General features: G+C 34.7%; 8 protein-coding genes across 18 annotated transcripts; 5 read left to right on the forward strand and 3 right to left on the reverse strand.

Moving 5' to 3' along the window:
• The first annotated feature begins 1,680 nt into the window (after positions 1 to 1,680).
• Positions 1,681 to 6,262, forward strand: LOC147926067 (26S proteasome regulatory subunit RPN13-like). 2 transcript variants are annotated; one of them, XM_087491335.1, is made up of 14 exons: positions 1,681 to 1,809; positions 2,149 to 2,205; positions 2,450 to 2,542; positions 2,729 to 2,788; positions 3,038 to 3,076; positions 3,157 to 3,231; positions 3,341 to 3,407; positions 4,146 to 4,224; positions 4,674 to 4,795; positions 4,884 to 4,904; positions 5,123 to 5,217; positions 5,707 to 5,784; positions 5,858 to 5,912; positions 6,003 to 6,262. In XM_087491335.1, the coding sequence occupies exons 2-14, from the start codon at positions 2,164 to 2,166 to the stop codon at positions 6,083 to 6,085; spliced, it is 909 nt and encodes a 302-aa protein (XP_087347461.1). In that variant the 5' UTR covers positions 1,681 to 1,809; positions 2,149 to 2,163; the 3' UTR covers positions 6,086 to 6,262. The 2 variants fall into 2 exon arrangements, with proteins under 2 accessions (XP_087347461.1, XP_087347460.1); XM_087491334.1 differs by having other exon boundaries at positions 1,687 to 1,809; positions 2,144 to 2,205.
• LOC147926068 (flagellar radial spoke protein 5-like) lies at positions 6,208 to 8,537 on the forward strand. Of its 6 annotated transcripts, none has more exons than XM_087491332.1 (9): positions 6,208 to 6,733; positions 6,917 to 7,001; positions 7,095 to 7,211; positions 7,319 to 7,383; positions 7,467 to 7,555; positions 7,635 to 7,714; positions 7,798 to 7,909; positions 8,030 to 8,149; positions 8,221 to 8,537. In XM_087491332.1, the coding sequence occupies exons 1-9, from the start codon at positions 6,427 to 6,429 to the stop codon at positions 8,404 to 8,406; spliced, it is 1,161 nt and encodes a 386-aa protein (XP_087347458.1). In that variant the 5' UTR covers positions 6,208 to 6,426; the 3' UTR covers positions 8,407 to 8,537. The 6 variants fall into 6 exon arrangements, 2 of the variants coding, with proteins under 2 accessions (XP_087347458.1, XP_087347459.1); XM_087491333.1 differs by having other exon boundaries at positions 6,376 to 6,733; positions 6,854 to 7,001; XR_015584404.1 differs by having other exon boundaries at positions 6,377 to 6,733; positions 8,013 to 8,149.
• A 326-nt stretch (positions 8,538 to 8,863) lies between these two features.
• Positions 8,864 to 10,032, forward strand: LOC104752667 (large ribosomal subunit protein P2z-like). The gene is made up of 4 exons (XM_010474862.2): positions 8,864 to 9,010; positions 9,118 to 9,208; positions 9,484 to 9,713; positions 9,811 to 10,032. Exons 2-4 carry the CDS (start codon positions 9,121 to 9,123, stop codon positions 9,835 to 9,837), a joined length of 345 nt encoding a protein of 114 aa, XP_010473164.1. The 5' UTR covers positions 8,864 to 9,010; positions 9,118 to 9,120; the 3' UTR covers positions 9,838 to 10,032.
• Positions 10,033 to 10,283: 251 nt separating this feature from the next.
• LOC104752669 (uncharacterized protein At2g27730, mitochondrial) lies at positions 10,284 to 12,365 on the reverse strand. Its single transcript, XM_010474863.3, has 4 exons — positions 12,221 to 12,365; positions 11,180 to 11,295; positions 10,798 to 10,836; positions 10,284 to 10,664 (listed from the first exon to the last, which is right to left on the reverse strand). The coding sequence occupies exons 2-4, from the start codon at positions 11,276 to 11,278 to the stop codon at positions 10,464 to 10,466; spliced, it is 339 nt and encodes a 112-aa protein (XP_010473165.1). The 5' UTR covers positions 11,279 to 11,295; positions 12,221 to 12,365; the 3' UTR covers positions 10,284 to 10,463.
• An 857-nt stretch (positions 12,366 to 13,222) lies between these two features.
• On the forward strand, positions 13,223 to 14,569 carry LOC104752670 (uncharacterized). Its single transcript, XM_010474864.3, has 4 exons — positions 13,223 to 13,815; positions 13,904 to 14,014; positions 14,101 to 14,181; positions 14,266 to 14,569. Exons 1-4 carry the CDS (start codon positions 13,561 to 13,563, stop codon positions 14,341 to 14,343), a joined length of 525 nt encoding a protein of 174 aa, XP_010473166.1. The 5' UTR covers positions 13,223 to 13,560; the 3' UTR covers positions 14,344 to 14,569.
• A 22-nt stretch (positions 14,570 to 14,591) lies between these two features.
• LOC104752671 (uncharacterized) lies at positions 14,592 to 15,414 on the reverse strand. Its single transcript, XM_010474865.3, has one exon. It carries the CDS (start codon positions 15,217 to 15,219, stop codon positions 14,674 to 14,676), a length of 546 nt encoding a protein of 181 aa, XP_010473167.3. The 5' UTR covers positions 15,220 to 15,414; the 3' UTR covers positions 14,592 to 14,673.
• A 323-nt stretch (positions 15,415 to 15,737) lies between these two features.
• Positions 15,738 to 18,373, forward strand: LOC104752672 (tRNA dimethylallyltransferase 2). 5 transcript variants are annotated; one of them, XR_015584408.1, is made up of 10 exons: positions 15,738 to 16,015; positions 16,127 to 16,206; positions 16,308 to 16,376; positions 16,486 to 16,558; positions 16,647 to 16,771; positions 16,898 to 16,972; positions 17,127 to 17,515; positions 17,608 to 17,683; positions 17,787 to 17,935; positions 18,008 to 18,373. XR_015584408.1 is itself a non-coding variant. In XM_010474867.3 (10 exons), the coding sequence occupies exons 1-10, from the start codon at positions 15,796 to 15,798 to the stop codon at positions 18,155 to 18,157; spliced, it is 1,401 nt and encodes a 466-aa protein (XP_010473169.2). In that variant the 5' UTR covers positions 15,738 to 15,795; the 3' UTR covers positions 18,158 to 18,373. The 5 variants fall into 5 exon arrangements, 2 of the variants coding, with proteins under 2 accessions (XP_010473169.2, XP_087347462.1); XM_010474867.3 differs by having other exon boundaries at positions 17,132 to 17,515; XR_015584409.1 differs by lacking the exon at positions 17,608 to 17,683.
• A 4,516-nt stretch (positions 18,374 to 22,889) lies between these two features.
• LOC104752673 (uncharacterized) lies at positions 22,890 to 24,549 on the reverse strand. Its single transcript, XM_010474868.2, has one exon. The coding sequence runs from the start codon at positions 24,208 to 24,210 to the stop codon at positions 23,218 to 23,220; it is 993 nt and encodes a 330-aa protein (XP_010473170.1). The 5' UTR covers positions 24,211 to 24,549; the 3' UTR covers positions 22,890 to 23,217.
• Positions 24,550 to 25,503: the final 954 nt, after the last annotated feature.

Here is a 25,503-nt window from a genome sequence, read left to right on the forward strand (position 1 = left end):
ATCTTGTATTTTTTTAGTTGTCTTTTTTTTTTATGTTGGTGGTAAAGAGTATATTCTTAATTGTTTTATTAGTTGATCTCTACTCTCTTTGCTTGATTAAATTTTTTTATAAATAATATGCCTACATCTTGACGTAATTAAATGTTCGTGTTCTAAATCCTTATGTAGTCTACACATTGATTTACAGTTACATACTTTATAAATTTGAAGAGCTACGTCAAATCCTAACGTTAAAAAAAAAAAAAGAATTAACGTTTTTTTTAAGAAAGCTATTTTGTAGTTTATTTAGATAATGAAACGAAGAGAAAAAACCTTTGCGGCGCGTGGGTTTTATTTATTTAGAAGATGAATATGATTGGGAAATTGAAAAGAGACACGTTGAAAATGTGAAGTGTGTGGTGGATGTAGAGGTGGAATCAATTTGGGTAAAGTGGTCCTTATTGTTAAGGCATTCTTCTGTAAAGCAAATTGAGAAAGACAGCTACTAATTAACAATCTTACAATTTTCCACACAGGTGGTCCTTATTTATTAAATCTTTAAGTTCATCTACTTATATAAGTTATGCCGATCACGATACATGTGAATGTGATACATGACCGAGTAACAATAAAAACATCAGATATCTTTTGCCGGTGTTTGTGTATGTATTTGATGCTGATCACATGATTTCGCCAATCGCACCGAGAGGTTACAGTTATATGTCGACAACTTTGATCAATCTGATGTGTAAAATAATGTGAAAAAGTAGATTTGACATGTCGACTGTTTTATGCAAAACGGCGAACCGAATTAATATAGGATCAGTACAAGTGTATGAATTGTTTGTATCCATACACTAAAAGAGTTTTCATAGTATATATAGTACATGATTATCAGAAGTAGTGGATATATTTTTTTCTTTGAATTTAATGTTAAATTATATTCAAAGAAAAAATAAACGTTTTTGACAGAAACTTTTTTCTAGAACATTTGTTTTGAAAAAAACTCAATGCATTAGTAGAATCTAACTGCAAATCATGCCTGAACGTGGGTGCCCTCTTTGTCCAACATGGTGCTCAACCTGTTACAAACGTTTTTGTTGATTTATATCTTTTTAACTAATACTTCGATTTCATGATATAAAATGTTTTAGAGATTTTTTTTTATTTCATAATATAAAATATTTTCAACTTTCTAGACAATTTTTATATTAATTTTATATTTTCTTATTATTTATTTGATGCAGTTTTGTTTATAATTGATTAAACTTTTTTTTGGTCAACAATTGGTTAAACTTTTTAAAAGTAGATATTTCTTATTATGTATGTTTATATATATATATATACATATAAATTTAATACTGCAATAAAACCGGCTATCATGAACTTGATTTTGGTATTAGTCATTAGATACTTGACGATTAAGATCATCAACAATAGGGGTATTGAATTAAATTATGGAAATTATGTACAAATAAAAAGAAGTTGAAAACAAAATCCATCCACTCTCATTAATCTACAAACAAAAAGAAGTTGAAAACGTTGCAAGGGCACAAAGCTATCAAAACAATAAAAGCTGGAACAAATCCATCCACTCTCATTAATCTAGAGAGATACTTGGGCTGGATTGATACTTGCTGGGCCTATAATATGTCCATTAAGTGAAAAAATGAAAAGCCTTTCTTCTTCTTCTTCTTCTTCGAAGAAATCAAGAAAAAAAGAAAGACACGAGAGAGAGGTTATTGCAATTGAAAGAGAAAAAAAAAAAACAGGAGAGGATCCTTCTGCTTCCTTCTTCTCCCCCAAATCCCTTCTTCTTCTGCTGCTACGGTAATCTTCATTCAACCTTAACGAGAGATTATATAGCCTCTGCCTTTAACCGTTGTTCTTTTTTTTTTTTTTTTCTCTCGAATTCCTGCCAAGATTTGGTACCCTAGGGTTTTGATTTCGATTTCTCCTCCTCCTTCTTTAACCTAGTTCCAGATTATAGTTTTTGTAAATAACTCTCGATTACTGCCAAGATTTGGTTTTCTTTTTTTCTCTCGATTCTGGGTTTCTAATTGCGTCGCTATATTTACTTGTTTTGTTCATTGTGATTTCTTCGATTACTAAATTATTTTTGGCTTTTGTTCTTATTTACTTGTTTGCTTTGGCGTTCGACTAGAAAAGAAAGAGTTGGTGATTATGACTTCAATTGATGAAGCTTTTCTTCCCGTGATACAGCAGGTAACTTGAGATTTTGCTTCTCCTTAGTGATTGACTTGTTTGATAGTGAATGACTTACTTTTATGTAGTAGTAGTACTAGTGTGTGCGTGTGTGAAAGTTAAAATTTACTAAGAAGAATCACCCCCTGTCCTACTTACTGAAATGGCTTTTGTTTCATAAGTGATTCAGGTTATAGACTGCTTGCTACATATGTACATTCATTACTAAGGTTCTTCAACTTACATTGAGACTAATTTTTGGCAGGAGATCATGCTTGAGTTTCGTGCTGGGAAAATGTCTTTGCAGGGAACAAGAGTTGTCCCTGATTCACGAAAAGGACTTGTCCGCATTGTTAGAGTAATGTCCGACGCTTTTAATTTTTTTTTTTTTTTCCATCTAGTAATCACATATGAATTGTTGTTCCATTGAACGTGCTATTATTGAAATTAAAGCATCTCTGAATCTAGTTTTTGTTGTTACATTTTACTCGTTCTCTGTAAAAATTTAACCCGGGTTTTGTTTTCCTCTTATCTTCTCTTTTAGGGTGATGAGGGACTGGTTCATTTCATGTGGCTTGATCGAAACCTTAATACAGTAGAAGACGTATCCTCTGCACTTTTCTTTTTAGATTTTAGAATTGGATTAAAGGTTCTCCAAGTATTATTAAGTCTTTGCTGCTGAGCCAGTTGATTTGTATCTTGGGTACAATCAAATTTCCCAGCTCAGTCCATCTAGAAGGTTGTTTCTTTTTGATTTGATATGCATGAATATAAACAAAATCCAGGGATTTATTAATAGTTGCTACCAGATGTTCCAGTTACGAAGTTTTTTCCTTGACAATGCCATTTGTAGGATCAAATTGTTTTCCCAGATGAAGCTCTATTTGAAAAGGTATGCCTGTTGAATTGAGGCTACTAGCTTGTGCATTATTAATATCAGAATGTGACTACAGCGTACTTGTTTCTGTTTAGGTTAATCAATCATCAGACAGGGTGTATATTCTGAAGTTCGACAGTGATGACCGCAAGTTATTCTTTTGGATGCAGGTCACTTGTTTGTCTTTTTTAAAGATGTGTGTGTATCTTTGTTCGCCTGATCACTTTCATCTTTGATCTTATTTGTTTCTCAGAACTCTTTTCCTAACTTATTTTGCAGGAGCCAAGAGCTGAAGGTGATGCAGAGCTGTGCTCTTCGGTCAATCAATATCTCAATCAACCAATAGGCATGTAACATTCTTACCCTTGTTACAAACCGTGTATGATATGATTGTATACTGGTACCAGTGTCTTTCTTGCTATTTAACCTTCCAACTTCCATGATTAGCAAACTAACTTTCTTATCCTTATATACATATTCGTTCATACTGTCATGCATAGATTCTGGCATTTTATGTGTCAACACGGATTCTATAATAATGTCATGGCACTATACTAAGGAGTTTTTTTTTTTCCAACGAGCATCAACCACAAATCGATGTCATCAATTCATGTGAATTTTTTAATAAATATGAAAGATCAGATTTGCAATAATAAGTTCAATCCGTGCTTGTCATTGTTGGATTGTGTAATAAGAAAGTTTTGAAGTGAGGAGCTTAAATGTGTATTATTTTTGTAGCTCCACTCCAAAACTTTTCATATCCCAGATGTACGCCACAAATTGTAGCATATGAAAGATCAGATTTGCAATAATAAGTTCAATCCTTGTTTGTCATTGTTGGATTGTGTAATAAGAAAGTTTTGCGCTTAAATGTGTATTATTTTTGTAGCTCCACTAGAAAACTTTTCATATCCCAGATGGACGCCACAAATTGTAGCTACCTTTACCTATACTGTAATTAAGATTCTGCTTTAATTCACATATAAGCGTGTAAATGTGAATTAATTCACATAGGGACAATGCTTAGTCATTTTGCATAGGGGGAAAAGGTGGAATTAATCTAATAAATTTTCTTGTGAACCAGAGTTTCAAGATGAAGACGAACTTGCAGCTGCTGTCACGGATGAACTGGAAGACATGGCAGAAGATAATACCTCATCTAGGTACCAATTATATCAAAATAGTAATCTGACTGTTAGCTTTGCAAAGTATATAACTGGCTTACCATTTTATCTTCAGAAGTGGGTTTGATTGCTGTGTTGTCAGTGTCATGACAACAAATATTGTCTTGCTATTTTTCTTTATGTTGCATTTGTGGAATGCATTGGTAACTTACAAATCCTATTGTGCACATTAAAGTTTCTTTAGACATGCTACCCAGTGGTAAATAGATGCCCTGCCGCTTCTCTATGTTGATGAGACACTGGAACATTGTAGGTCATCCTCTATAAAGAATGACCAACAAGTTCTTTTTCATAATCGTGTGAAGATTTTCAACAGATATGCTTGATTTTGAGTTTGAATATCATGTGAAAAGACGCTATTAATTGCTGCAAATGGTATTGTCTTATATGAATGCTATGGCTTATATGAATTTATTCATCTTGCATAGAGCTGGAAACTTGGTTGTACCAAATTTGTCTACAGAGGTGAGTGACGTGACATCTTCGTCTGGACCAGTTAAGCTGGCAGACCTGCAAAGAATTCTGAACAACCTTTCTGCTGGCCCTGTAGGTACAGTTGTCTATCCTTAGATTCTCCTGTCAATAGGCTTTTCTGGTTTCCCTCTTATACTCATTCAGGTATGGTCGGTATTGTGTAGGTATTGCTGGAGATGAAGAAGGTAAATACTTTCAATATAGATATATATATATATTTTAAGTATTATGATGTGGAGCGAATACAATATCTATTTATGCTGAAGTCTGTATGGATTGGAAATGGGAGTGCCCAGCTTTTATTTGTGATTAGTAATCTGTCCGCAGCTATTATTCTTCTTTCTTTCTTTCTGCCATTGTCCATTCTTGACCTCATTGTCCACTCATATTAAATCATTCATAGGTTTAGCATTAGGGGACATCTTGAAGCCGGAGTTGATTATGCCATTGCTTGAGATGTTGCCGGTACAAGAACGACTGTCTTCACATTTACCTGAGGTATATCTTGGGCTTCACTGTTTTCTGTATTCTATGAAGATGAATCCTACATGCAATACTCTTCTTGCTAGTTCTGTCTTCTGAAAATGTCAGAGGAAAGACCAAGTCAAGTTGTGTATTTAGGGTAAGTAGCTCGGAAGGTCACTGAATTATGAAATGGTATAAGGGGGTAGGATTACAAAGGGTTGTTGCAGGGGGTTATACCTAAAATTTATATATGTCTATAAATTGTATATTTTTTGACACAGGGAATTCAACCAGTAAATTCCTATATTCAATCCATAGATTGGACTTTTTTATCAACAGGAAAAGTCACTTATTCTTGACCAATGCCCAAACCGAGACCCTAGACAGATTCATTACTTTTAACTTGTTAGTTCTCTAGCTAAAAGAACTATTGTTTGTGGAGCTGACAACACAGCTACACTAAAGCCGCTTAGGCTACTTACATGGTTATGTACTCTATACTAACAGAAAAGCAAATCACAGGGACATTGTAGGGCAGAAGATATTCTGGAGTTGTTGCAGAGCCCTCCTTTTCGTCAACAAATAGATGCATTTACCTATGTAAGCCCATCTGTGACAATGTTGTTTCCATTTATGGCTTTATATTCTAATTCAACTTTAATATCTATTTTAGGTACTTCGCACGGGACAAATAGATTTGACGCAGTTTGGTATAGACCCAAGTAAATGTGAGTCATATTCTTACAAAAGACTTTCCAAAAGCATCATCAGTCTTGTTGAATCATTTTTATAAAGCAGCTTTTTTAACTCTCTTGCAGTCAAGTTCACAGTTGTCTCATTCCTTGAGGCACTTGAGGATTCGGTTTCAACGCAATCAAAGGATGCAATGGATGAGGCTTAGAATCTTTTTCATATTCTCATGGCTTTGACATTTCAACTGAGAAAAAAAGATCTTCGTTGTTTGATAGACTAAAGATTTATGTAGTGTTCTTGAAATTGTAAGTGCTGGGATTTTACCTTTTTGCCACAAATGTTTCTGTCGTTCGTTTTATGATTTAAATTGAAAATTCAAACGAAATGCATATATGCTACAAAAGCAAACCGGATGCATAAAAAATGTGCCAAATAGATTTGGGCCTCAAAGCCCCAGAAGCCACATTTGTGTAGTGCTAAGGCCCATAAATCTCAGTTGTCTTCTTCCTCCGCAGATAGAGAGAGAGAGACACACACACACACAAGGCTATGCCGATGACCTTAAATTCCGTCATCGCCGCGAACCTAGCTCCGACAGTATCATCGAATTGTTTTAACCGGAATGTTAATCGCCGTCGGATTAGCTTCAGCTCCGTGAACTGCTCGGTGGAGACGGCGGAAGCTGAACGGTGGGTGAAGCTGAAGAACGGGAACGATTCACTGGAGATATGCAGAGTTCTCAACGGGATGTGGCAGACGAGTGGTGGTTGGGGTAAGATTGACCAAAACGACGCCGTTGATGCGATGCTTCGATACGCCGATGCTGGTCTCTCCACCTTGGACATGGCCGACATTTGTAAGTAGCTCTGAGTAAGAGTATTGTTTACGAAATTAGCTTAGAAATTAACAAAACTGGAATAATAGATTAGTGAGTTTTGATGATTAGCTAATGTGTAGTGCTATGTTTTACTCACAGAAGGTTTAGTGTTGGAGATTAGTGAAATGGAGTTTGTGCTTAGTTGGTTTCTCTTATGTTTAGATGGTCCTTCTGAAGATCTTTATGGCATTTTTATCAATAGAGTTCGTCGAGAACGTCCACCAGAGTACTTGGAAAAGATTAAAGGGTAAGTATCAAAGTTCAAAATCTCAATTCCAAGCCAGTTGATTAGACTAAGAACTGGCTAAGTGATTGATTAGGGTATTTCTTCATGATGCAGTTTGACAAAATGGGTACCTCCTCCAGTGAAAATGACTAGTAGTTATGTTCGTGGGAACATTGAAAAATCGCGCAAGAAAATGGATGTGGCTTCTCTTGACATGCTTCAGTTTCACTGGTGTTGTTTCTCACTTTTAACTTCACTTGCTAGTAATTGATGTGTTCTGTAGTGACTATTTATACAATCCGTGCTTCATTATTTGCTAATATGTAAGTTTGGAATAGGTGGGATTATGCGAATGATGGTTATCTTGATGCACTGAAGCACCTCACTGACTTAAAAGAGCAAGGTAAAGCTCCTTTCTTGTGCGTTTTCGTTTTATTAATCTACCGGCTTGTTTAAACTACTGCAGCATCGTCGATTTGCTTGCAGGTAAAATCAAGACAATTGCTTTGACAAATTTTGATACAGAGAGACTTCAGAAAATCTTAGAGAATGGAATCCCTGTCGTTAGCAATCAGGTGAGTGCCAGCCCGATGTGTATTTATTCAGATTCTTTTGTTTTGTATATCTCTGACTCCCTGTGCGATTTCTTTTAAGGTGCAACACTCCATTGTAGACATGCGTCCTCAACAGAGAATGGCTCAGCTTTGCGAGCTAACAGGCGTCAAACTTATAACGTAACTATACTTTATGAAATTCGTGGTCGACTTCTTCCTCTTTAAACCTGACTTAACCATACATTGTTGGGCCTTGGGGACAGATATGGGACAGTGATGGGTGGTCTTCTGTCAGAGAAGTTTCTTGGTACCAATCTGACAATCCCTTTTGCTGGCCCTCGCTTGGATACTCCTTCTCTCCAAAAGTACAAAAAGGTAAGAGTTCAAAGCATCCACAGATTAACCCTGTCAATGGCAGTTCTCATTGTATTATTAAGGGTTCATCATTACAGTATCATCATGGTATTACTGCTTTAAGATAGGGTGAAATTACAGATGGTTGATGCATGGGGTGGTTGGAATCTATTCCAAAACTTACTTCGAACGATGAAGAACATAGCCTCAAAACATGGAGTTTCGATTCCGACAGTGGCTGTGAGATATGTACTAGATCAGGTATATGTTCTGACCCATAATACCCCAATCTGGTTTGTTAATTTTTCTGAAAAATGGGAATCTCATCTTAGCAAGGAGTTGCTGGATCAATGATTGGGGTGAGACTCGGGTTAGCGGAACACATAGAAGATGCAAATGCTATATTCTCATTGGTATTGGATAAAGAAGATGTTAATAGCATACAAGAAGTTACCAAGAAAGGTAAAGATCTTCTCCAAGTGATTGGCGACTGTGGAGACGAATACCGACGTATATAATGTGCATAATACCGACGTATATAATGTGCATATGTAATTTATACTGTATGCAGTATCAAGTCATGTAAGTACACGTTTATGTGTGTAGAATCGTTTTTACGCTAATAAGACTTCTTTTGATGAGACAAAAAGACAATTCTTGCATAAACCACAAAGGCTATTCTTGTTATATGCCCAGAAAAGGGACATGACCAAAAGAATTAAGAAAAAAAAAAGCTTACATGTAGCTGGATTTGAGTCACCAAGAGTTTCTTCACCAATCTATTGATGGAAAATGTTTTAACCCTTACCGAAAACGTATATAAAAAGTAAAGAAAATAAATAAATTTGGTCGACCTATTCTTTCTCGCCATAAAAAGCTACCTGTAAAATCGAAATCCAATGCCAAAACAAGATTGGGCTTAAATACAAATGGGCCGGAATTAAATTAAATCCCGGTTATAGGATGATTTCTTTTAAACCGGAGACATTCAATAGATTAAAGAAACCCTAAGTGTATATAAATCATATAGTTTCCATTTTTTCCGTACTTCTTCCTCATCGCCGTCTGCAAACAAACCCTAAACTCACTCCGCCTCCTGCGAGATCTATCAACACTTGCTCTGTAAGTAAACGCGATCGCCTCTTTTCCATTTATCATCTTTCTCCTCCTACGTAGTCCCTAGTCTTCTTGATTTTTAATCTATTTGATGTTTTTTGTTTTCTTATCAGAAAATGAAGGTTATCGCCGCGTTTTTGCTCGCCGTTTTGAGTGGGAAAGCTTCCCCAACCAGTTCCGATATCAAGGATATTCTCGGATCAGGTTCGTTTCTTTGGTAGTAACTTCGAAAAATTGGAGTTTAGACATGGTTACGCTAGTCTAGTTAGTGAGAGTTGTTGGTTTAACTACCAATCGCAAGGTAATTGAATAAGAGGCATTTGTTGTTGTATTGGTTTTTTGGACTGTGTTGTGAGGTTTAGTTAGCTCGTGTATGTTTTAAAGGATCATAGAAGGATTTAGTTAGGGCTGATAGTAAATGGGGGTGGAATAATTGATTGATTGAATGTGGTTTTGTTGTTGTGTTTGATTCTTTGCAGTTGGTGCTGAGACAGAGGACTCTCAGATTGAGCTTTTGTTGAAGGAAGTGAAAGGAAAAGACTTGACTGAGCTTATTGCTGCTGGAAGGGAGAAGCTTGCTTCAGTGCCCTCTGGTGGTGGTGGTGTTGCTATGTCTTCTGCTCCATCCGCTGGAGGAGGTGGCGGTGGTGCCCCTGCAGCTGAGTCCAAGAAAGAAGAGAAGAAGGAAGAGAAGGAAGAATCCGATGATGTAAGTTTTCTTTATATTTCTTTCGTATGAGCGAGCTAACCTTATTAAAGGTCTCTTGAAATGGAGATGGTGCTTACTTGTGTGTTAATTTTTGCAGGACATGGGTTTCAGTCTATTCGAGTAAGCTGTTAGCAAACGAGTTCCGGTTTTGTTGTGCCCTTTTGAATTCCATATGTTGTTGTTTAGTTTTGTATTCCATTATCTTTTAGACCGATTCTGAGATCTCAAGAGATTTTTGGCTCAAAACATAAGTCTCACTTGTGATTGTCATCTTATATTCAAAACTATTGCCTCGGTTACATCGTCGATGGTTTAACAATCTCTTTTCTATTAACCAACCTCAGTATATACTAACACTTCCCAATATTAATTCTAATGAAAATAGATAGAAAGAATTTTAGTATTTCTAGATGCAACTTCCAACATTCTTTTGAACATTTGCATCAAATGTAACATTGAATAACATAGATCTTAAAGTACTACGATTTTGATCTGGTTTAGTAATTTTAATCTGGTTTGGGTCCGACTGGTTTAATCCATATTAACTTGGCTAATTATGATCAAAAGTGATTTGAAAATCTATGGAGTTAAAGATTCCAAAACTAAATCCGAATAGAAACTGTTTCAAGATTAGTATAAACCAAAACCAAAAGAAAAGAGAGCAACAACATGTCCGAAGTTTCTCACAAGAGAGGAAATGAGTAATGCCACTCCCTGTTTTATTCACTCGCTAGTTCATCAATCAACTCTTTACTCTTGGACCTCTGGCTGCTTCTTTCCACCTGATTTCAGGTACCAACCAATTGCACCGAAAATAGTCACCACACCTGCCACCACCGCATAGTTTCTGTTCTTGTCTTCTGACACCTTTGGGCCTGACTCAGCTGTTGATGTTGCACCACTAGCCGCCTTTGCTTCACTTGCTGACCCTGCTGCTTGTTCTCCCGGACCCTAGTTGTTCATATAAGAAATTTTAGCTCGAGTATTGACCACAGTACATTTTCTCTCTTTTCTTGATAGAAGAAAGCTTCATCTAAACAGATTATCACTAGTCTTTAACAACTTAAGTTAAAGAAATTATTACCTGTCTGGCTATCTTCTCAAGCTTCTCCTGCTCCATTTTCTGCCAATGTAGAAACCCAATAAACAAAGCTAAATAATAGGACAGAAGATAACTGCTCAAAAATTAATTTGTTTTGAAAGTTGAAAGTATTATCTATCATGTTTCAAATTCAAGCTGGATGCAACAAGGTTTAGATAACAAATAGACTTGAACTCTACAGTTAGATACGAGATAAGTTTCTTGTAAGTAAAACAACATATTTTCTGATAGAATCAAACAAAGAGCTTGCAAAAAAAAGTTGTCATCATAAATGGAAAGTAAATATACTTTTAGCTTTGGGGATTCTTAGTCTACAATTATTTATTCACATCGATATGGAAAGCTTCTGAATTCTGATGTTTACCTTAATGAAAACGTTCTCAGCAGCTTTCTCCTCTTCGCTAAGAACTTTGCCACTAGAGAACCTACGAGACACAATTCTCAAAGCATTTCTGGCCGCCATGGTAATGAAGAAGTATCCTGTACATAAAAACATTAAAATCATTTTTATTTAAGCCTGACAGTGACTAAAATGGAGATGAAAGGGACAAACTCAGTTCCTTTTGAAACCGTGAAATTAATCCAAAAACTCCAAACAAAATTACAGATAATCTATAGAGAGGAAACACTTGTGGCGTAAACTCAGCCTCTCACAATACTTTTCGTCGTCATCATCATCTTACAAACCATGGAGAAGCAAGCAACTAACTATATGCAATCACTTAACAGTAACATCTACTTACTGTATCAAGTATTAGCTACTGCTTAAAAACTCAAGACAGTGGTGGAGGGAACTTGTCTATCACAAATCTTGTTTCGTCATCATCATTCATACCATAGAGAAGCAAGCAAGCAACATCTTTGAATCACTCAAACAAAGACTGTGTCAAGTATCAGCTACTACAAATAGTGAAAGAAGGTTACATTCAAATCAAAACACAAGACACTGGTGGATCCTTGTGGAAGGCCGTGTTTGTTACCATAAACAAAGTGTAACAAACACAGTTTCTCAGATACCAAAACCGATCCAAAAAAAAAAAAAACGTAGAGATGAAACACAAACGAGCTCAAAATCAATCCATTAGGTTACGTTAAAAGCAAAAGAAACAAGAAGCGTAAACTAAAATAGATCATCCAGTGAACGGCACCGAAGAAGACCCAAACAGGTCGCGAGCACTGATTATAGCAAATGCAAAGCATTAAATCAAAACCTAATCCTGATCCGAAAACAGAGAAACGAAAACCCTAGCTCCGACCTCGAAAATGGTGGTATCGCGACTGAAGAATCGAGGACGGGTGTTAGATCGACAGAGAAGAAATGGTTTAGAAGAATTTGTAAACAAATCTAAAAACGAGCAAGGAAAGAATCGTAAAATCGGAGAAGATGATCGGAAGAAATGAGAACCTTTGTTCGATGATAGATCGTTAAAAAGTTTCGTCTGGCTGCTTTGATGAAAACCGCTTACAGAAGAAATGAATGACTCTGGTAAAGAAGAAGAAGAAGGTCTGAGAGAGAGAGAGGGATATGGATGGAGTTTAATGGGCTTAAACTTAACTATTGGGCCCAAAAGCATTGTGTAGCCCATTATATGAGCAGTGAACATTTTGTGCCTTACAAATTACAAAAACACTTGAAACTATTTGGCAAGTATATTGAACTTTGTATGTATTTATTTGTGAACATTAAAAAACTATTTTTAGTGGCCCACTTACAAAACATTGATCTATTGATATTGATTGATAATTCAAATCTCTCCCATGCACAAAACATTGATCTATTGACATTGATGATGAAATCTGAAAAAATCGTGTAGGTTGAAGATGAGAATGAATGAGAGACTTTCAGACACAAGTTTGGCTCAAACGAAGGAGTTACCATTGTGGAAACCAAAGATTAAGAAGTAGGATTTTCTAAGACGTATGAGAAATCTCGATCGATGTGTACGTAACACAATAGATATGATAGTCTTTCTTGATTGATATTTTCCTATATGTATACCAAATTGTTTCAAACTTGTTATTCGTATAATATATACATGTTCTCTCAACATATACAATAATCAACAATATTGCTTTTCCCGTAAGTTTCAGCCACAGTACAACCCCCATATTTCACTGTCTCCTCCACATTACAAGAAGCCTTCAATTACAAGCACTATAACATGTTTATTTTAGCTTTTTGTCTTTTGTAAAAAGAAAAAAGAAAAATCTATCTTTATCTATCTGTTCTTTTCAGTTTTTTTGATCTTCATGAAAACTCCATTGCATATTGTAATTTATATCTCCTTTTTGTTTTCTGTTTTGCCTTCGACTTCACACCTAACATACTTGTTTTTAATCCATACATTTGCCTACTTTATCTATACGTATCTTTGTCTTATTTATGGATTGAGAAACCAAACCATGAGAATAACATTTTAGCTACCTATTTCAAATATACCAACTCAAGAAAATTGTTAGATTACCAATTCAATATAAACATGTTAAACCTACTAGACCTTTTAGCCCCACTTGGTATTCTTCTTTTTACTACATGAGCCAGCCAACTCGATGTATTTCATACAAAAAAAAAAAAAAAAAAAAAATCAATTTCTTATTCAAATTTCTAAGTTTGAATAAGAGGGCATTCTGGTCATTTGACAGCTGTAACAAGTCTTGATAGGCTCTTAAGGCCAGTCTTGGGTTATATAACAAGTCATCTTCTGTCATTGAGTGAAGAGAGGAAAAGGATCTGAGGGAGGGACAATGGCAACGACAAGACAGATCTTGGAACAGCCACAATCGCCATTTATTCAACGCATCAAGAGCTCAGGGAACATGAGCATCAATGGTAGCCCCATGATTGATGACAAAGAAGAGGAGCTTTCACAGTCTGCTTTTGCTTTGTTTAAGGCAAAAGAAGATGAGATTGAGAGGAGGAAGATGGAGGTTAAGGATAGGGTCCAGACAAAGCTTGGACTCGCCGAAGAAGCTACTAGAAGATTAGCCGAGATTCGAGAAGTAAGTTTGATTTGTATAACAATTTCAAGAATACTTGGACAAAGATTTTCATAATATTTAGAGAGTTGTGGTTTTTTTACATTTTCAGGAGCTTGAAGCTCTTACCGATCCAATGAGAAAAGAGATATCAGCGATAAGGAAAAGAGTCGATACTATTAACCGAGAACTCAAGCCTTTAGGACAGAGTTGTCAGAGAAAGGTAAATTAAACTAATTAGTGTTTAGGATATTCACTAAACTTATATGTCTTGCAGATTCTTGAGACTATTTGTTGTTTTTGTTACAGGAGAGAGAATTCAAAGAAGCCCTTGAAGCTTACAATGAAAAGAACAAAGAGAAATCTATATTTGTTAGCAAGCTAGTTGAGGTGAAACATTCTGTTTCCATTTGTCAATTCTTTTCAAAATGATTGTTGTTTGCTGAAACTTTTCGGTATGAAATGTGTTTTCAGCTGGTTACCGAAAGCGAGAAACTGCGGATGACAAAGCTGGAGGAACTCAGCAAAAGCATTGAAGTTTCTCTACGCTGACGCAAGATGATGACAAATAAGGCCGCAAAAGCAGCAAACTTTGATTTCTTCTTTCTTCTGCGCTTTTTAAATTGTTTGATTCGATATTTTCTTTGTCTGTGTGATCAAATCTGTTTTCTTGATTCAGTAACCTTAGCATAAATGTGTTAAAAGATCACATTCTTATGTTTTCATGACTGTGACAATGTCAATGTTCCACAAATATGCTTTTTTCTTCCTGACAAAACTTTTGTAACCTTAACCCCTATCAAAATTTCTTACTAAGAAATCATATACAAACATGTTAAGTCTGAGAACTCGATAATATATAGATGAAACAAAAGTTAAAACTTAATAGCCAGGACGTAAGAGTTTTTTCTCTCTTTTGGCAATCTTCCTCATCTTGTTCTGTTGAATCCTCTCAGTAATATTCTCTGATCTCTTTTGCTGTTTCTCCACCCTAACCTTCTGTTGCACTTCAACTCTTTCTTTCCACTTCTCCGCGCTCTTCTCGCGCCTCTTCTTTTCCTTTCGGATTCTCTGCTTCAACCGCTTTGGATTATCGCGAACTTTGATACCAGCAGCTCTCTCTATAGCCGCTTGCCACGAGTGCTTCTTTGCAAAAACATCCCCTTTCTCTGGATCTTTCTTTAAACCCTCTAACTCAATCGCCATTTCAAGCTCTTTCGCTTTAGAAAATCTCTTTTTCTTTCTGTTTTTCCCGTATTCCTCATCATCGTCGTCCCCAATCTTCACATAACCATATGTAAGATCCTTCACAGCTTCTTCAACAACATTCAACTCCTCAGAAGCTGAAAATCTCTTCCTCTTATTCTTCTCAAGACGACGTTGTCTCATCTTTTCAAAAGTATCGTTTTCTTGCAAGCCACGAAACATAGGCTTTATAGTATATGTCTCATTACCGGATTTTTCCTTTTCATTCTCCAGCTTCTGTTTCTGCAAATCAAGAGTGGTCAAAACAGACTTTTCAGGATCTAACCTATCTATCTTTGCCTTCTTTAGATTTTCAATTGTTTCTCTCTTAGCATCAGCCTTTCCTGCCTTGCTAAGACCTTGAAACCACTTCTTCTCTGTATCCTCATCAGACAGATAGAAATCTTGCAGGGATGAGGTTTATTAACTTGTCTGAGAATTCACCATGACGATGAATCATATCGACAGTTCATTCCGATTCTAGATTAAGTTTCTCCATTTTCTTCGTCATCTACAAAATAATACAAAAAGCCAAGAAGACTAGAGTTGCAGAAACAAACCCTAACCTAACGCTTCAAAAACAGAGGAAAGAAAGAGACTTTAGGTCTTTGGGCCCTTAAGTAAATGGGCCTATTTAAAAAACAAACCGAACTGAATTGGAAACCGGTTTAGTTATAAACCGGATCTATTTTCTCTGTTTTACTCCGGTTAAAATAAACAACAAGTCGGAGGAGCGGCGGAGAGGGAGAGACGAAGGCGATGATGTTAAACCCTAGGAATGGGGGAATCGAGGAAGAGGAGAAGAAGATGAAGAAGGCGAAGGTGGTTGTGATAATGGGTCCAACAGGGTCTGGGAAATCTAAGCTTGCCGTTGATTTGGCGTCTCATTTCCCGGTGGAGATTATTAACGCCGACGCAATGCAGATTTACTCTGGACTCGACGTTCTCACCAATAAGGTCACCATCGACGAGCAGCAAGGTTTCGAAATTCTTCTTAGTTATCGTAGATAGATAGATGACTCTGGTGGTGTCAGTATATAATTCGAGTAGATTCAAGCTTGGTTTTGATGTGAATTTGGTGATTATGTAGGAGTGCCTCATCATTTACTTGGGACAGTGAGCCCAGATACGGAGTTCACAGCTAAGGATTTTAGAGACTTCACTGTTCCCGTGAGTACAAAGTTTGAACTCTGCTGCTCTGTATCAGTGTCACAATGATCACCTTATAAGTAATGGTTTTGTTAAGTAATATTATGATTGATTTGTTTCAGCTTATTGAAGAGATCGTTTCTCGCAATCACATTCCAGTTCTTGTTGGAGGAACAAATTATTATATACAGGTAATCTTGTGGGTGCTCAAGTCATGTTGTTTTTTTGTGGCTAGACTTCTTTATAAGATACCTTTGCTTGATGCAGCTGATCTCATCTTTATTCATGTTCTTAATGTAGGCTGTTGTGAGTAAATTTCTTCTTGATGATACAGCAGAAGATATCGAGGAGTGTTGTTCAGATGTTGCTTCAGGTATCTAGAATCTACTACTATCAACATGACAATTTTTTTTTTATTGAGAAATTTTATAACTGGATAATGAGATATAATGTGGTGACAGTGGTTGACAAAGGCTTGGATGTTGACTCTGTCTGTGGGAGAGATGATTTGAGCCATGGATATGACCTTCTAAAAGAGCTTGATCCTGTGGCAGCAAACAGAATTCACCCCAATAATCACCGAAAAGTGAGATTTCTGATTCGCTATTTTCTTCTCTGTAGATAAACATTTCCCCTGAAAATATATGAGTTTGCTGGTCTTACACAGTTTCATGTGATTTCTGGTTTACTCACTCTGGTCCGACTTTTGTAGATCAATCAATACCTGAGCTTGCATGCTAGTAAAGGAGTTCTTCCAAGCAAGCTATATCAGGGAAAGACTGCAGAGGTAGGTTCCTTCTTTACCCCAGTTCAATTTGATTTTATAAACATGCATATAGATGTGGGTATCTCTCTTACAGAAACTATTATCCCCTAATGTCAAAGAGTATTGATAGCCCTTTACTGCTTTGAGAAGTTAATTAACTAATGTATTGCGGCAGGGCAGAACTGGGGCTGCATCGATACCTCTCGTTTTGATTACTGTTTGATATGTATGGACGCTGATACCCCGGTACTGGACAGATATGTTGAACAAAGAGTCGATTCCATGGTAGAAGCTGGACTACTCGATGAAGTATATGACATCTATAAACCAGGAGCCGACTATACTAGAGGCTTAAGGCAATCGATAGGTGTCAGAGAGTTTGACGATTCCCTGAAAATCTATCTCTCGGAGAAACACGCTGGACAGTTAACGAGCTCTGATAAGGCTATGAAGGAGAATCTGAGGAAGACTCTGAATTTCCCGAAAGATGATAAGTTGAGGATTCTGTTAGAGGAAGCAATTGATAGGGTGAAGTTAAATACCAGAAGGCTCGTTCGTCGTCAAGTAAGTCCTCCTTGATGCACACATTTTTGTTCGTTAGCTTGTCTAAATTGATCCATCAACTCTAAAACGTTTTATTTTATGTCGTCTTTCAGAAAAGAAGAGTGAGTAGGCTAGAAACGGTCTTTGGCTGGAATATTCATTACATTGATGCAACAGAGTACATATTAAGTATGCGTAATGTGTTTCAGCAATGTTTCAAGTAAATACCATAGCTACTCGGATAACAAACTTTAAGAATCTCTCTTGTTTGTGTTTTTTCTTGTTATTAAAGGCAAATCTGAAGGGTCATGGGATGCACAAGTGATTAAACCTGCTTCAGAGATACTCCGGAGTTTCCTGATGACAGGAACTGATACAGGTCGTGGTATAACATCTGGAAAGTCGCTTGAAAGAGATCTATGGAGTCAATATGTTTGTGAGGTACAATAAGTCTCTTAACTCTTGAGTGGAATATATATATCACTAAATTCTGAAACCTGTTGTTGGAAGCAGGCTTGTGGAAACAAAGTACTAAGAGGAAGACACGAGTGGGAGCAACATCGACAAGGTCGTACACATCGTAAGAGAACCACTCGACTCAGAAAGGCCCAAACTTTAAAAAGTAGAGATAAGCAAGACCAAGAAGAACCCATTCATGAGTGACTTAGATACTACAGTAAATGTGTGTCCATTTAGACTCAAATATTCAAACCCATCCCATCAACGCATTACGAGTTTTCTACATTTCCAAAATCAAATGTCTATTCTAATCATCACATCAGTGTCTTATAAAGGCATTACAAAAAAATTGAATGCCTAATCTATTGACAACAGTTTGGTAAGGGCCATATTTTTATTGAAATATAACTTTGTCATGAATTAATTGTTTTTAAAAGTTTGGAAGAAAATTGAGAAATAGTGTTGGTTGTTGCAAAAAGGGAGAAAGATAGGAACAGTTATCAAAAGAGATAGGGAGGAATGGGGCTGTAAAGGGAAAAAGTGATCACGAGATAAATTAAAGGAGAAGTAAATAGTACTTATATAAAATAAGAAGAGAAGAGACCCATCATTAACATCATCATCATCTTACTCCAAAAATGGTCCCTTGAGATCCTTACGCTTACTTTACTGTAAGTCTGTAACTATAACATGGTCAGCCTAATTAAGTCATTATTGTAATTTTATTTTGAAGATATTATTTAAGTAACTTTTTTTTTCCAGAAACATATTGTTAGTTTTTTTTAACGCAAATTTTCTTTATTTTTTCGAAGTATAGTATTAGTGTTCCACTATGAATCTTTTGAAGATATTTAGTAGTTTTTTTCTTTCCAAAAAGACAAAAACATATCATGGAGTAGTATTTTAATTAACGTGTGGTTGGAAAAAAGATAACTTCAAATTTTGTTAAAATTCAACCTTATTTTTTTTTACTAAGATACAAGTTTTCCATAATATTACTGTGTTCTTAAATTACCTAAAACTAGTGTATTTAACTAATTTTGTTTCTAATTAATCATTTTATAAGTTTATTATTTTAAAAAATCAGCCAAATTACTCAGTTGCCATTTGAAATTTGAATTATATATTCAGCCAGATTCCTCAAAAACTCGCAAATAAATTCAGCAATTCGGCTAAATTCTTTGGTTACCATTTAGAGTTTTAGACTATATGTGTCTTAGATTTGCATTAGTTAATTTTACAAGTATTTGGGTTGTGAGTTTCCACGATAATTGAATACTAGAAATGTTGTGTTGGCCGACCTACTGAAAAAAAGTAAATGATGTCAAAAGATTTTCAAAAGAGAACTGAGGGATATGTAGAGTAAAGGTCACTTCTGAACAATCAAATGCATAGTTACATTAATGTTAGTTTGGCATTGTACCAATTAATATATCTATCTCCCAATATAATAATAATTATTTTATAGTCACATTGATGTTAATTTGGCATTGTACCAATTACTATAAAAATTATTGTATTCGAGGACACATATATATATATAATTAAAAATGATAAAAAAATAATAAAGGATAAATATAAAATAGACATGGTTGTGTGCCTATATATATGGGGTACACTAACATTTACAAAGGACACATGCAGGGCCATGTGAAGAGAGCCTAAGCAAATTTAATGCTACTGTTGCTCTGAGATACCGTTACTTATTCTTGCTTTAACCTTTTTTCCATTTATATTTTATTTTTAATTTACATTGACTGCTCCTTTTTTTGTTTCTATATTAAAAAATTTTAATTTTCATGGAATGTGTTATATACTCTACGAGATTAATTTGTAAAGAAAAAAAATGATAATATTATTTTTGGCAAGGAAAAATGAATCGACTGCAAGACAATTGATATGATGATTTGGCATGTAATTTTGGAGTATATGCAGAAGAAATTAATAATTTGCAGAGGAAAGAGTACTTGTTGGATGAGTATATATAAGTACTAGTAGTAGTAGGGGAGGGGACTGATAGATTTTGATTCGAAAATTAAATTGTAAGACAATAAGGGACCACTCATGAAGGGGGTGAAAGCAATATAGTCACTGTGCAGCACATGTATCTTCCTTCCCTTTCCAGTTTTTTTTCTTTTCTTTTATTGATAAAAAAAAATGAAAAATTGTTTGATAATGAAGAAATTCTGTTTGATCAAAAAATAGAAGAAAAAAATGAAAAAAATATCTTATGGAGATTGTTAAATAAATTTGAAATCATATTTTTATAATTTATGGAAAGTTTGAACTAATGTTGATATTTAGTTGCTAGCTAAGGCTTAGATTTTCTAAAATACAGTTAAGATTATGAAGATTTTATCAAACTTGATTTTTTGTTTTTTTTTTTTTTTTTTTTTTTTTGTGGGAGGCCATAGAACCTCTTTCAATTTATTAAACAAGAAAGAAAATTACACTCGAACAGAATGTAAACACACCGTCTACTGGCATCATCCAGGACAAGATGATTAATAACATCCGGACGGTCATCAATTTTATAGAACTGGTAAAACTTGATTGTGTTTTCCAATTTGATTTCAGAATGAGAGTAGTGAGAAATCAATCGATCGTGTGAAGTTAGTTAGTATTCGAGTTCAAAATCTAATAATCTCGGTGTGAGGTGTGAGAAACACAATAAAGCGCGCGTATTTGAGCCTAACAGCTCTAATCTCATTATGTCAGGTTAGTTTGATACATTATTTCGTATCAGAGCTTAGCCTAACATTTTCCAATGAACTAACTACTCTTGCAATGTGGAAAGCTTTAAATAAATTCTACTTATTTAAATAATTACCAAATAATATACTCTCTTATTGTTCCAATATATAAGATCTTTTTAGACTTTTATTTTTGTTCCATTTTATAAGATTTTTCAAATTTCTATGCATTTTTGTATTAATTAATTAATTGTTGTCTATTTAAATTCTGTTGTATTTTTTTTTGATTGGTTGAATTTGTTAAATGATAAGATGTTTATTGTTTCTTAATTTTTGTGCTTTTAGCTACAAACTCTTATACAATGGAAGAGAGGGAGTACGTATGTTTAAATATCACATATAATTTTAATTTTTTAAGATGAATCGAGAGTGTTTCAAAATAACTAAAAAATGATGTATCTAAGTTGAGTCAATAGATGAAAGTTTGGATTTTCGTTAATAGTTACAAACTAAAGGCATTAAGATGTTAAGATCACTTACAGAGGTCATGACCACATCATTTACTTTCTAAACTCTCCACCAAAATAATACGATCAAATCAAGGAGACTAGTTCAGTGTATGCTAGGGACAATGTCCAAATCTAATCCATCTGCTAGATATACATTCCCATAATTCCCAGTAACAGAGTTTTCCATTACGCTCAGGTGTCGTGGTGTGAGAAGAGACTTTTGAATTAAGGACCCAAGAATCAATATGACTGACGCTGAAGAAATCTATGCAAATAAACATGAGCCGAAAATATCTAAAATACTCTTATTAAAACTTTAGTAGACAACTATATGTTCACTGACAAGAAACAAGCGTTCAAAGACAAGAACATACGTTCACAGAACCAACTATACGTTTACAGAATACAATATATGTTTACAAAATCAACCATGCATTTACAATTAACTGAGATATTCCAGATATCTTTTATATTATGATTTTTCTTCACAACTCAACAATACGATGAAAAGTATGAATGTAGGATAACTAAATGATTTTATTCAGTGGAAACGATATCTTTCTATACAAGATACAACACAACCACACACAATCCTTACCGACGTCAACCAACTTAGTCCCCAGGACACATCTCTACCCACTCTCGGCTATCAAAATACATCACTAGATCTTCTAGTGCCTTTCTTAACAGAATGCATGAATGGGCACAGTGGCACACTTCATAGTGCACAGATCACATTTTGTATATATCATACATGGTTTTTTTTTTCTTCTTTTTCTAACTTTCTTTATGGTATTGCGTGAAAACGTGCTATTGGTCTCTCCAAGCAAATTTCTATCGTATGTCAAAACTGGTAATTTGTCAGACTTTAAAATTCTAAAATGGTTTTAAACAACTCGAAACAATAATTATATTATATTGTATTTTTATGTTGACCGAATAGTTTATTTTGTCCCTGTTTCATTACAGATATACTTATATATTTTGACAAATAGTTAATAACAGAGAACCTAACCAGGAGGTTAGGCATATGATATTAAGTTATTTACTATAATGGTTTTAGACAGAGTAGAAAAAATTCTATAACTAAAACGTATATACACATTGTCATTTACAATGTATGTTACCTAATACTCTCCAAATCAACCAAACTATATAGAAAAAAACCGTTGCTTGATTGGGATGTCACCACCTAAATCTCCCCTAACCGAAACAACTTAATTAAAATTACTTGACTTTTCCTTTTTACAACAAATTTAACATTAAAATGTAAAGAAAAACTCTATTCAAATTACAATGTTGTCACCTAAAACTAGAAGTACTTGTTCCTTCAGTGGGATGTAAATAACCTAACTAGAGTAGAGTTGGTGGAATTTGAAAACATAATCTAAAAAAAAAAATACTATGTTGTAAACTTCATAAATAAAAGATCATATTAGCTCATTCATATACTTTTATTAGATTAAGAGAAACATAAACTTAGCATGAGTAGATTCTAGACCTTTTAACTTTTGTACTTTAAAGAGGCTCCATGCATATCTTTATAGGCGTGCACATATGCCCCCAATATATTCTCATCTTATTTCACACTCTTCAATTCTTCTTCTTCCTTAACCATATTCATCAATTACTTCAACATTTATGAATAAAAAGTAAATGTATAACTGCAGATGAGCCTACATAGTAATAGAGATCACAATGTTGCCTAAAAAGAGAGTCATAGAGACAACAATATTTTGTTTTCCCAACAAATGACTTCAATTTAAGATCAGGCAATGCTCTTGAATTTTTAATAAAACCATTTAAAAAAAAAAACAAAACAACTCCTATGAAGAAATTCACATTTTCGAATTTCTCAATATTAAATCACATCTCAAAAGAAAAAAATTGTAAGAATAGAAAAATCTATACTCCTCCCAAGAAAAAAAATAAAAATAACCCAAACATATTAAAAAAAAAATCTCAAATATTAAAAACAGAATCCAATCACCAATTTCTTGTAAATCTCAAAAACTAAGAAAACAAAAAAAAATTGGTTTTTCTTAGTTTTTGTTATTAGTTTTCAAGTCTTACAGGCGTAAATGAGGAGAGAGAAGTCAAGCTTGTATTGTTCATCATCTTTCTTAACCATCTTCTCTTCTAACCAAAGCCTGCTACTGTCTAAACCATTCCTTGTCCTAAACATGAACACAGCTCTTCCACCACCACAAGCTCCTCCTCCTGGATTACTAAAGAACCAATCATGAACATCCCACATCAGATCCACAAGCAACCCATCAACAAATATCGTCTGATTCCCTCTAAAGTTCCATTGAAGCCTCTTCACTTTAATCACCGTCTTCTTATCGATACAAACAGAGAGAACAGGGTAATGATGACTGCTCTGTTTCAGACCCTCTGTTTCTTTATTACACCTGATGACGATTTCGTGCGAATCTCCTGTCTCAATGAATCTAGCTTTGGTGGAGTAGAAAGTGTTGTTCCCGGCGAAGTGTTCTTGCCGTGAAACAAGAGAGAAATCGAAACCGATATCGCCGGAGAAGCCCTTTTTACGGAGAGTCTCTTCGGATGTGTCACCAAGAAGAAGACCCAATTGAGCATCAACGAGGACGATAACGTAGAAACCATTGATGGGCTCAGGACCACACAAGTTAGAATCGTATTTAGCGGAAGAAAGATCCCAAAAAACCTCGATTCTACCGAGGTCGGAGTCGACTGATTTGTTACCTTTCTTCTTACGGAAGAAACGAGAAGAAGTGTTGAGTTTGAGAGGCGTCGAAGGGTTTTGATCCGCGGAGGAAACAGAGATGCTTAGACCATTGTTGTTGTGTGGGTTACACCATGTGACCTTGATGATGAGATGATGCTTCGATAAAGTGATTCTGTAGATGCTTGTAATGGTGGTTTGTGTTGATGGTATGAGAGATGGTGAGATACAAACGTTGTTGGTTGTGTACTTTGAACAAGATGATGATGATGATGATGATAATGATAGTGATAATGGATGTGTCACGTTTATTGAGTTCTCGCTAAAACATGACACCAAATCTCTCATCTTTCCCCAACGAAAAATGTGATTTGGGTTAACAAAAAAAAAAAATGAAAATTTTCCCCAAGTTGGGTTTTGTTCTGTTTGCTTCTTGAGACAACAAAGTGTGTTTCTTTATTTTACTTGAGAATCAAAAAAAAAAAAAGAGAAAAATGTTGGGAAGAAGAAGAAGGAGGAGGATGAAGAAAGTAACAAATCTGGGTTTTTTGAAGATTAAAGATTGGGTTGTTTTCTTTTTATTTCTCCTCTTATTCTCTCTTCTTCTTTTTTTCTTCTTGGTTGAGAGAGAGAGAGAGAGAAAGAAATGGATTAGGGTGTGTGCGCTAAGAAGAGTGGAGAAGAAAGAGGGTGAATTTAAGTAGTTTTGAGCTTTCTTTATCTAGGGGACACAATTTTTCATAATGATACTTTTTTTTTATTGTAGTTGTATGTTTAACTAATTTTTAAAGTTTGGTAGTACAACTTATGACTTCTAAGACTTTAATTTTGTTTTAAATTAATAAAAAAATGCAAAAGGGAAGTGAAATTTGTTGTTAGTCAAATATAACTTTTAGATTATATTTCGTTTTTAGAAATTAATTAGAAAAGGTTTATATACAAGAAAGATTATATTTATGATAACATTTGACATATTTAAAATTTAGGGAATATAATATATGAGTTAAAAATAAGTTTGAGGTTACAATTAGTAGAATTTTTCTTAATTTACGATTCCCCTCTCCTTTGGCTAAGTTCAAATCTTGTTGTCAAAAAAAAAAAAAGGAATTTTTCTTAATTTACTTGGTCAACGCAAATCACAATTAGTTTAAGAAACTGTCATAATAAGAACAAGGTTAGTAACAACATACAGTATTACGAATACGTTTTTCATTTCATTCCTTCCAGTTCCAGATGTCGTAGCCAAAAGCCAAAAGACAAAAATATTTATGGATGGAAAACAATATCACCCGTTTCGAAAATCAGATATTTTAAGCTAGGAGAGTGTGTGTATATGAATTACGTATCTGGATTTGTCAGTTATATAAAAATGTTATGATAAATTTACTCTCTTTTTTTTATAAAGGACTAGAGATTTTTTTTTCTTTTTTTTTTTTGTTTTCTTGTCAACAAAAGACTAGAAAATCTTTTAAAATATTTAGGGGATAAATAGTATCTCATTTGTTCATACTTTAGAATCATGATTCTACTATTTTTAAACATTCAAAGCATCCATCAAGTTTTCTGAAAAGTGATTTTACTATAGATATCACTAGCCTGTTAAAACTATAAATAGAATAATTACGCCTGATTATAATATTA

This window comes from Camelina sativa, chromosome 16 (assembly GCF_030686135.1).
Source record: "Camelina sativa cultivar CO46 ecotype springtype chromosome 16, ASM3068613v1".
Taxonomy (NCBI): Eukaryota; Viridiplantae; Streptophyta; class Magnoliopsida; order Brassicales; family Brassicaceae; genus Camelina; species Camelina sativa.

Bases quoted from the DNA above. Each gene is read 5' to 3' on its own strand.
- LOC104752670 (XM_010474864.3), top strand. From the start codon at position 13,561: ATGGCAACGACAAGACAGATCTTGGAACAGCCACAATCGCCATTTATT. The intron at 14,015-14,100 runs GTAAATTAAACT...TTTTTGTTACAG, and splicing joins GACAGAGTTGTCAGAGAAAG to GAGAGAGAATTCAAAGAAGC. The intron at 14,182-14,265 runs GTGAAACATTCT...ATGTGTTTTCAG, and splicing joins TTGTTAGCAAGCTAGTTGAG to CTGGTTACCGAAAGCGAGAA.
- LOC104752671 (XM_010474865.3), bottom strand. From the start codon at position 15,219: ATGTTTCGTGGCTTGCAAGAAAACGATACTTTTGAAAAGATGAGACAA.
- LOC104752669 (XM_010474863.3), bottom strand. From the start codon at position 11,278: ATGGCGGCCAGAAATGCTTTGAGAATTGTGTCTCGTAGGTTCTCTAGT. The intron at 10,837-11,179 runs GTAAACATCAGA...CTACATTGGCAG, and splicing joins CTGAGAACGTTTTCATTAAG to AAAATGGAGCAGGAGAAGCT. The intron at 10,665-10,797 runs GTAATAATTTCT...ATGAACAACTAG, and splicing joins TTGAGAAGATAGCCAGACAG to GGTCCGGGAGAACAAGCAGC.
- LOC147926067 (XM_087491335.1), top strand. From the start codon at position 2,164: ATGACTTCAATTGATGAAGCTTTTCTTCCCGTGATACAGCAG. The intron at 2,789-3,037 runs GTATCCTCTGCA...TGCCATTTGTAG, and splicing joins ACCTTAATACAGTAGAAGAC to GATCAAATTGTTTTCCCAGA. The intron at 5,913-6,002 runs GTGAGTCATATT...ACTCTCTTGCAG, and splicing joins TGGTATAGACCCAAGTAAAT to TCAAGTTCACAGTTGTCTCA.
- LOC104752672 (XM_010474867.3), top strand. From the start codon at position 15,796: ATGATGTTAAACCCTAGGAATGGGGGAATCGAGGAAGAGGAGAAGAAG. The intron at 17,516-17,607 runs GTAAGTCCTCCT...GTCGTCTTTCAG, and splicing joins GAAGGCTCGTTCGTCGTCAA to AAAAGAAGAGTGAGTAGGCT. The intron at 17,684-17,786 runs GTATGCGTAATG...TTGTTATTAAAG, and splicing joins TGCAACAGAGTACATATTAA to GCAAATCTGAAGGGTCATGG.
- LOC104752667 (XM_010474862.2), top strand. From the start codon at position 9,121: ATGAAGGTTATCGCCGCGTTTTTGCTCGCCGTTTTGAGTGGGAAAGCT. The intron at 9,209-9,483 runs GTTCGTTTCTTT...GATTCTTTGCAG, and splicing joins CAAGGATATTCTCGGATCAG to TTGGTGCTGAGACAGAGGAC. The intron at 9,714-9,810 runs GTAAGTTTTCTT...TAATTTTTGCAG, and splicing joins AGAAGGAAGAATCCGATGAT to GACATGGGTTTCAGTCTATT.
- LOC104752673 (XM_010474868.2), bottom strand. From the start codon at position 24,210: ATGAGAGATTTGGTGTCATGTTTTAGCGAGAACTCAATAAACGTGACA.
- LOC147926068 (XM_087491332.1), top strand. From the start codon at position 6,427: ATGCCGATGACCTTAAATTCCGTCATCGCCGCGAACCTAGCTCCGACA. The intron at 7,384-7,466 runs GTAAAGCTCCTT...ATTTGCTTGCAG, and splicing joins CACTGACTTAAAAGAGCAAG to GTAAAATCAAGACAATTGCT. The intron at 7,910-8,029 runs GTAAGAGTTCAA...GTGAAATTACAG, and splicing joins CTCTCCAAAAGTACAAAAAG to ATGGTTGATGCATGGGGTGG.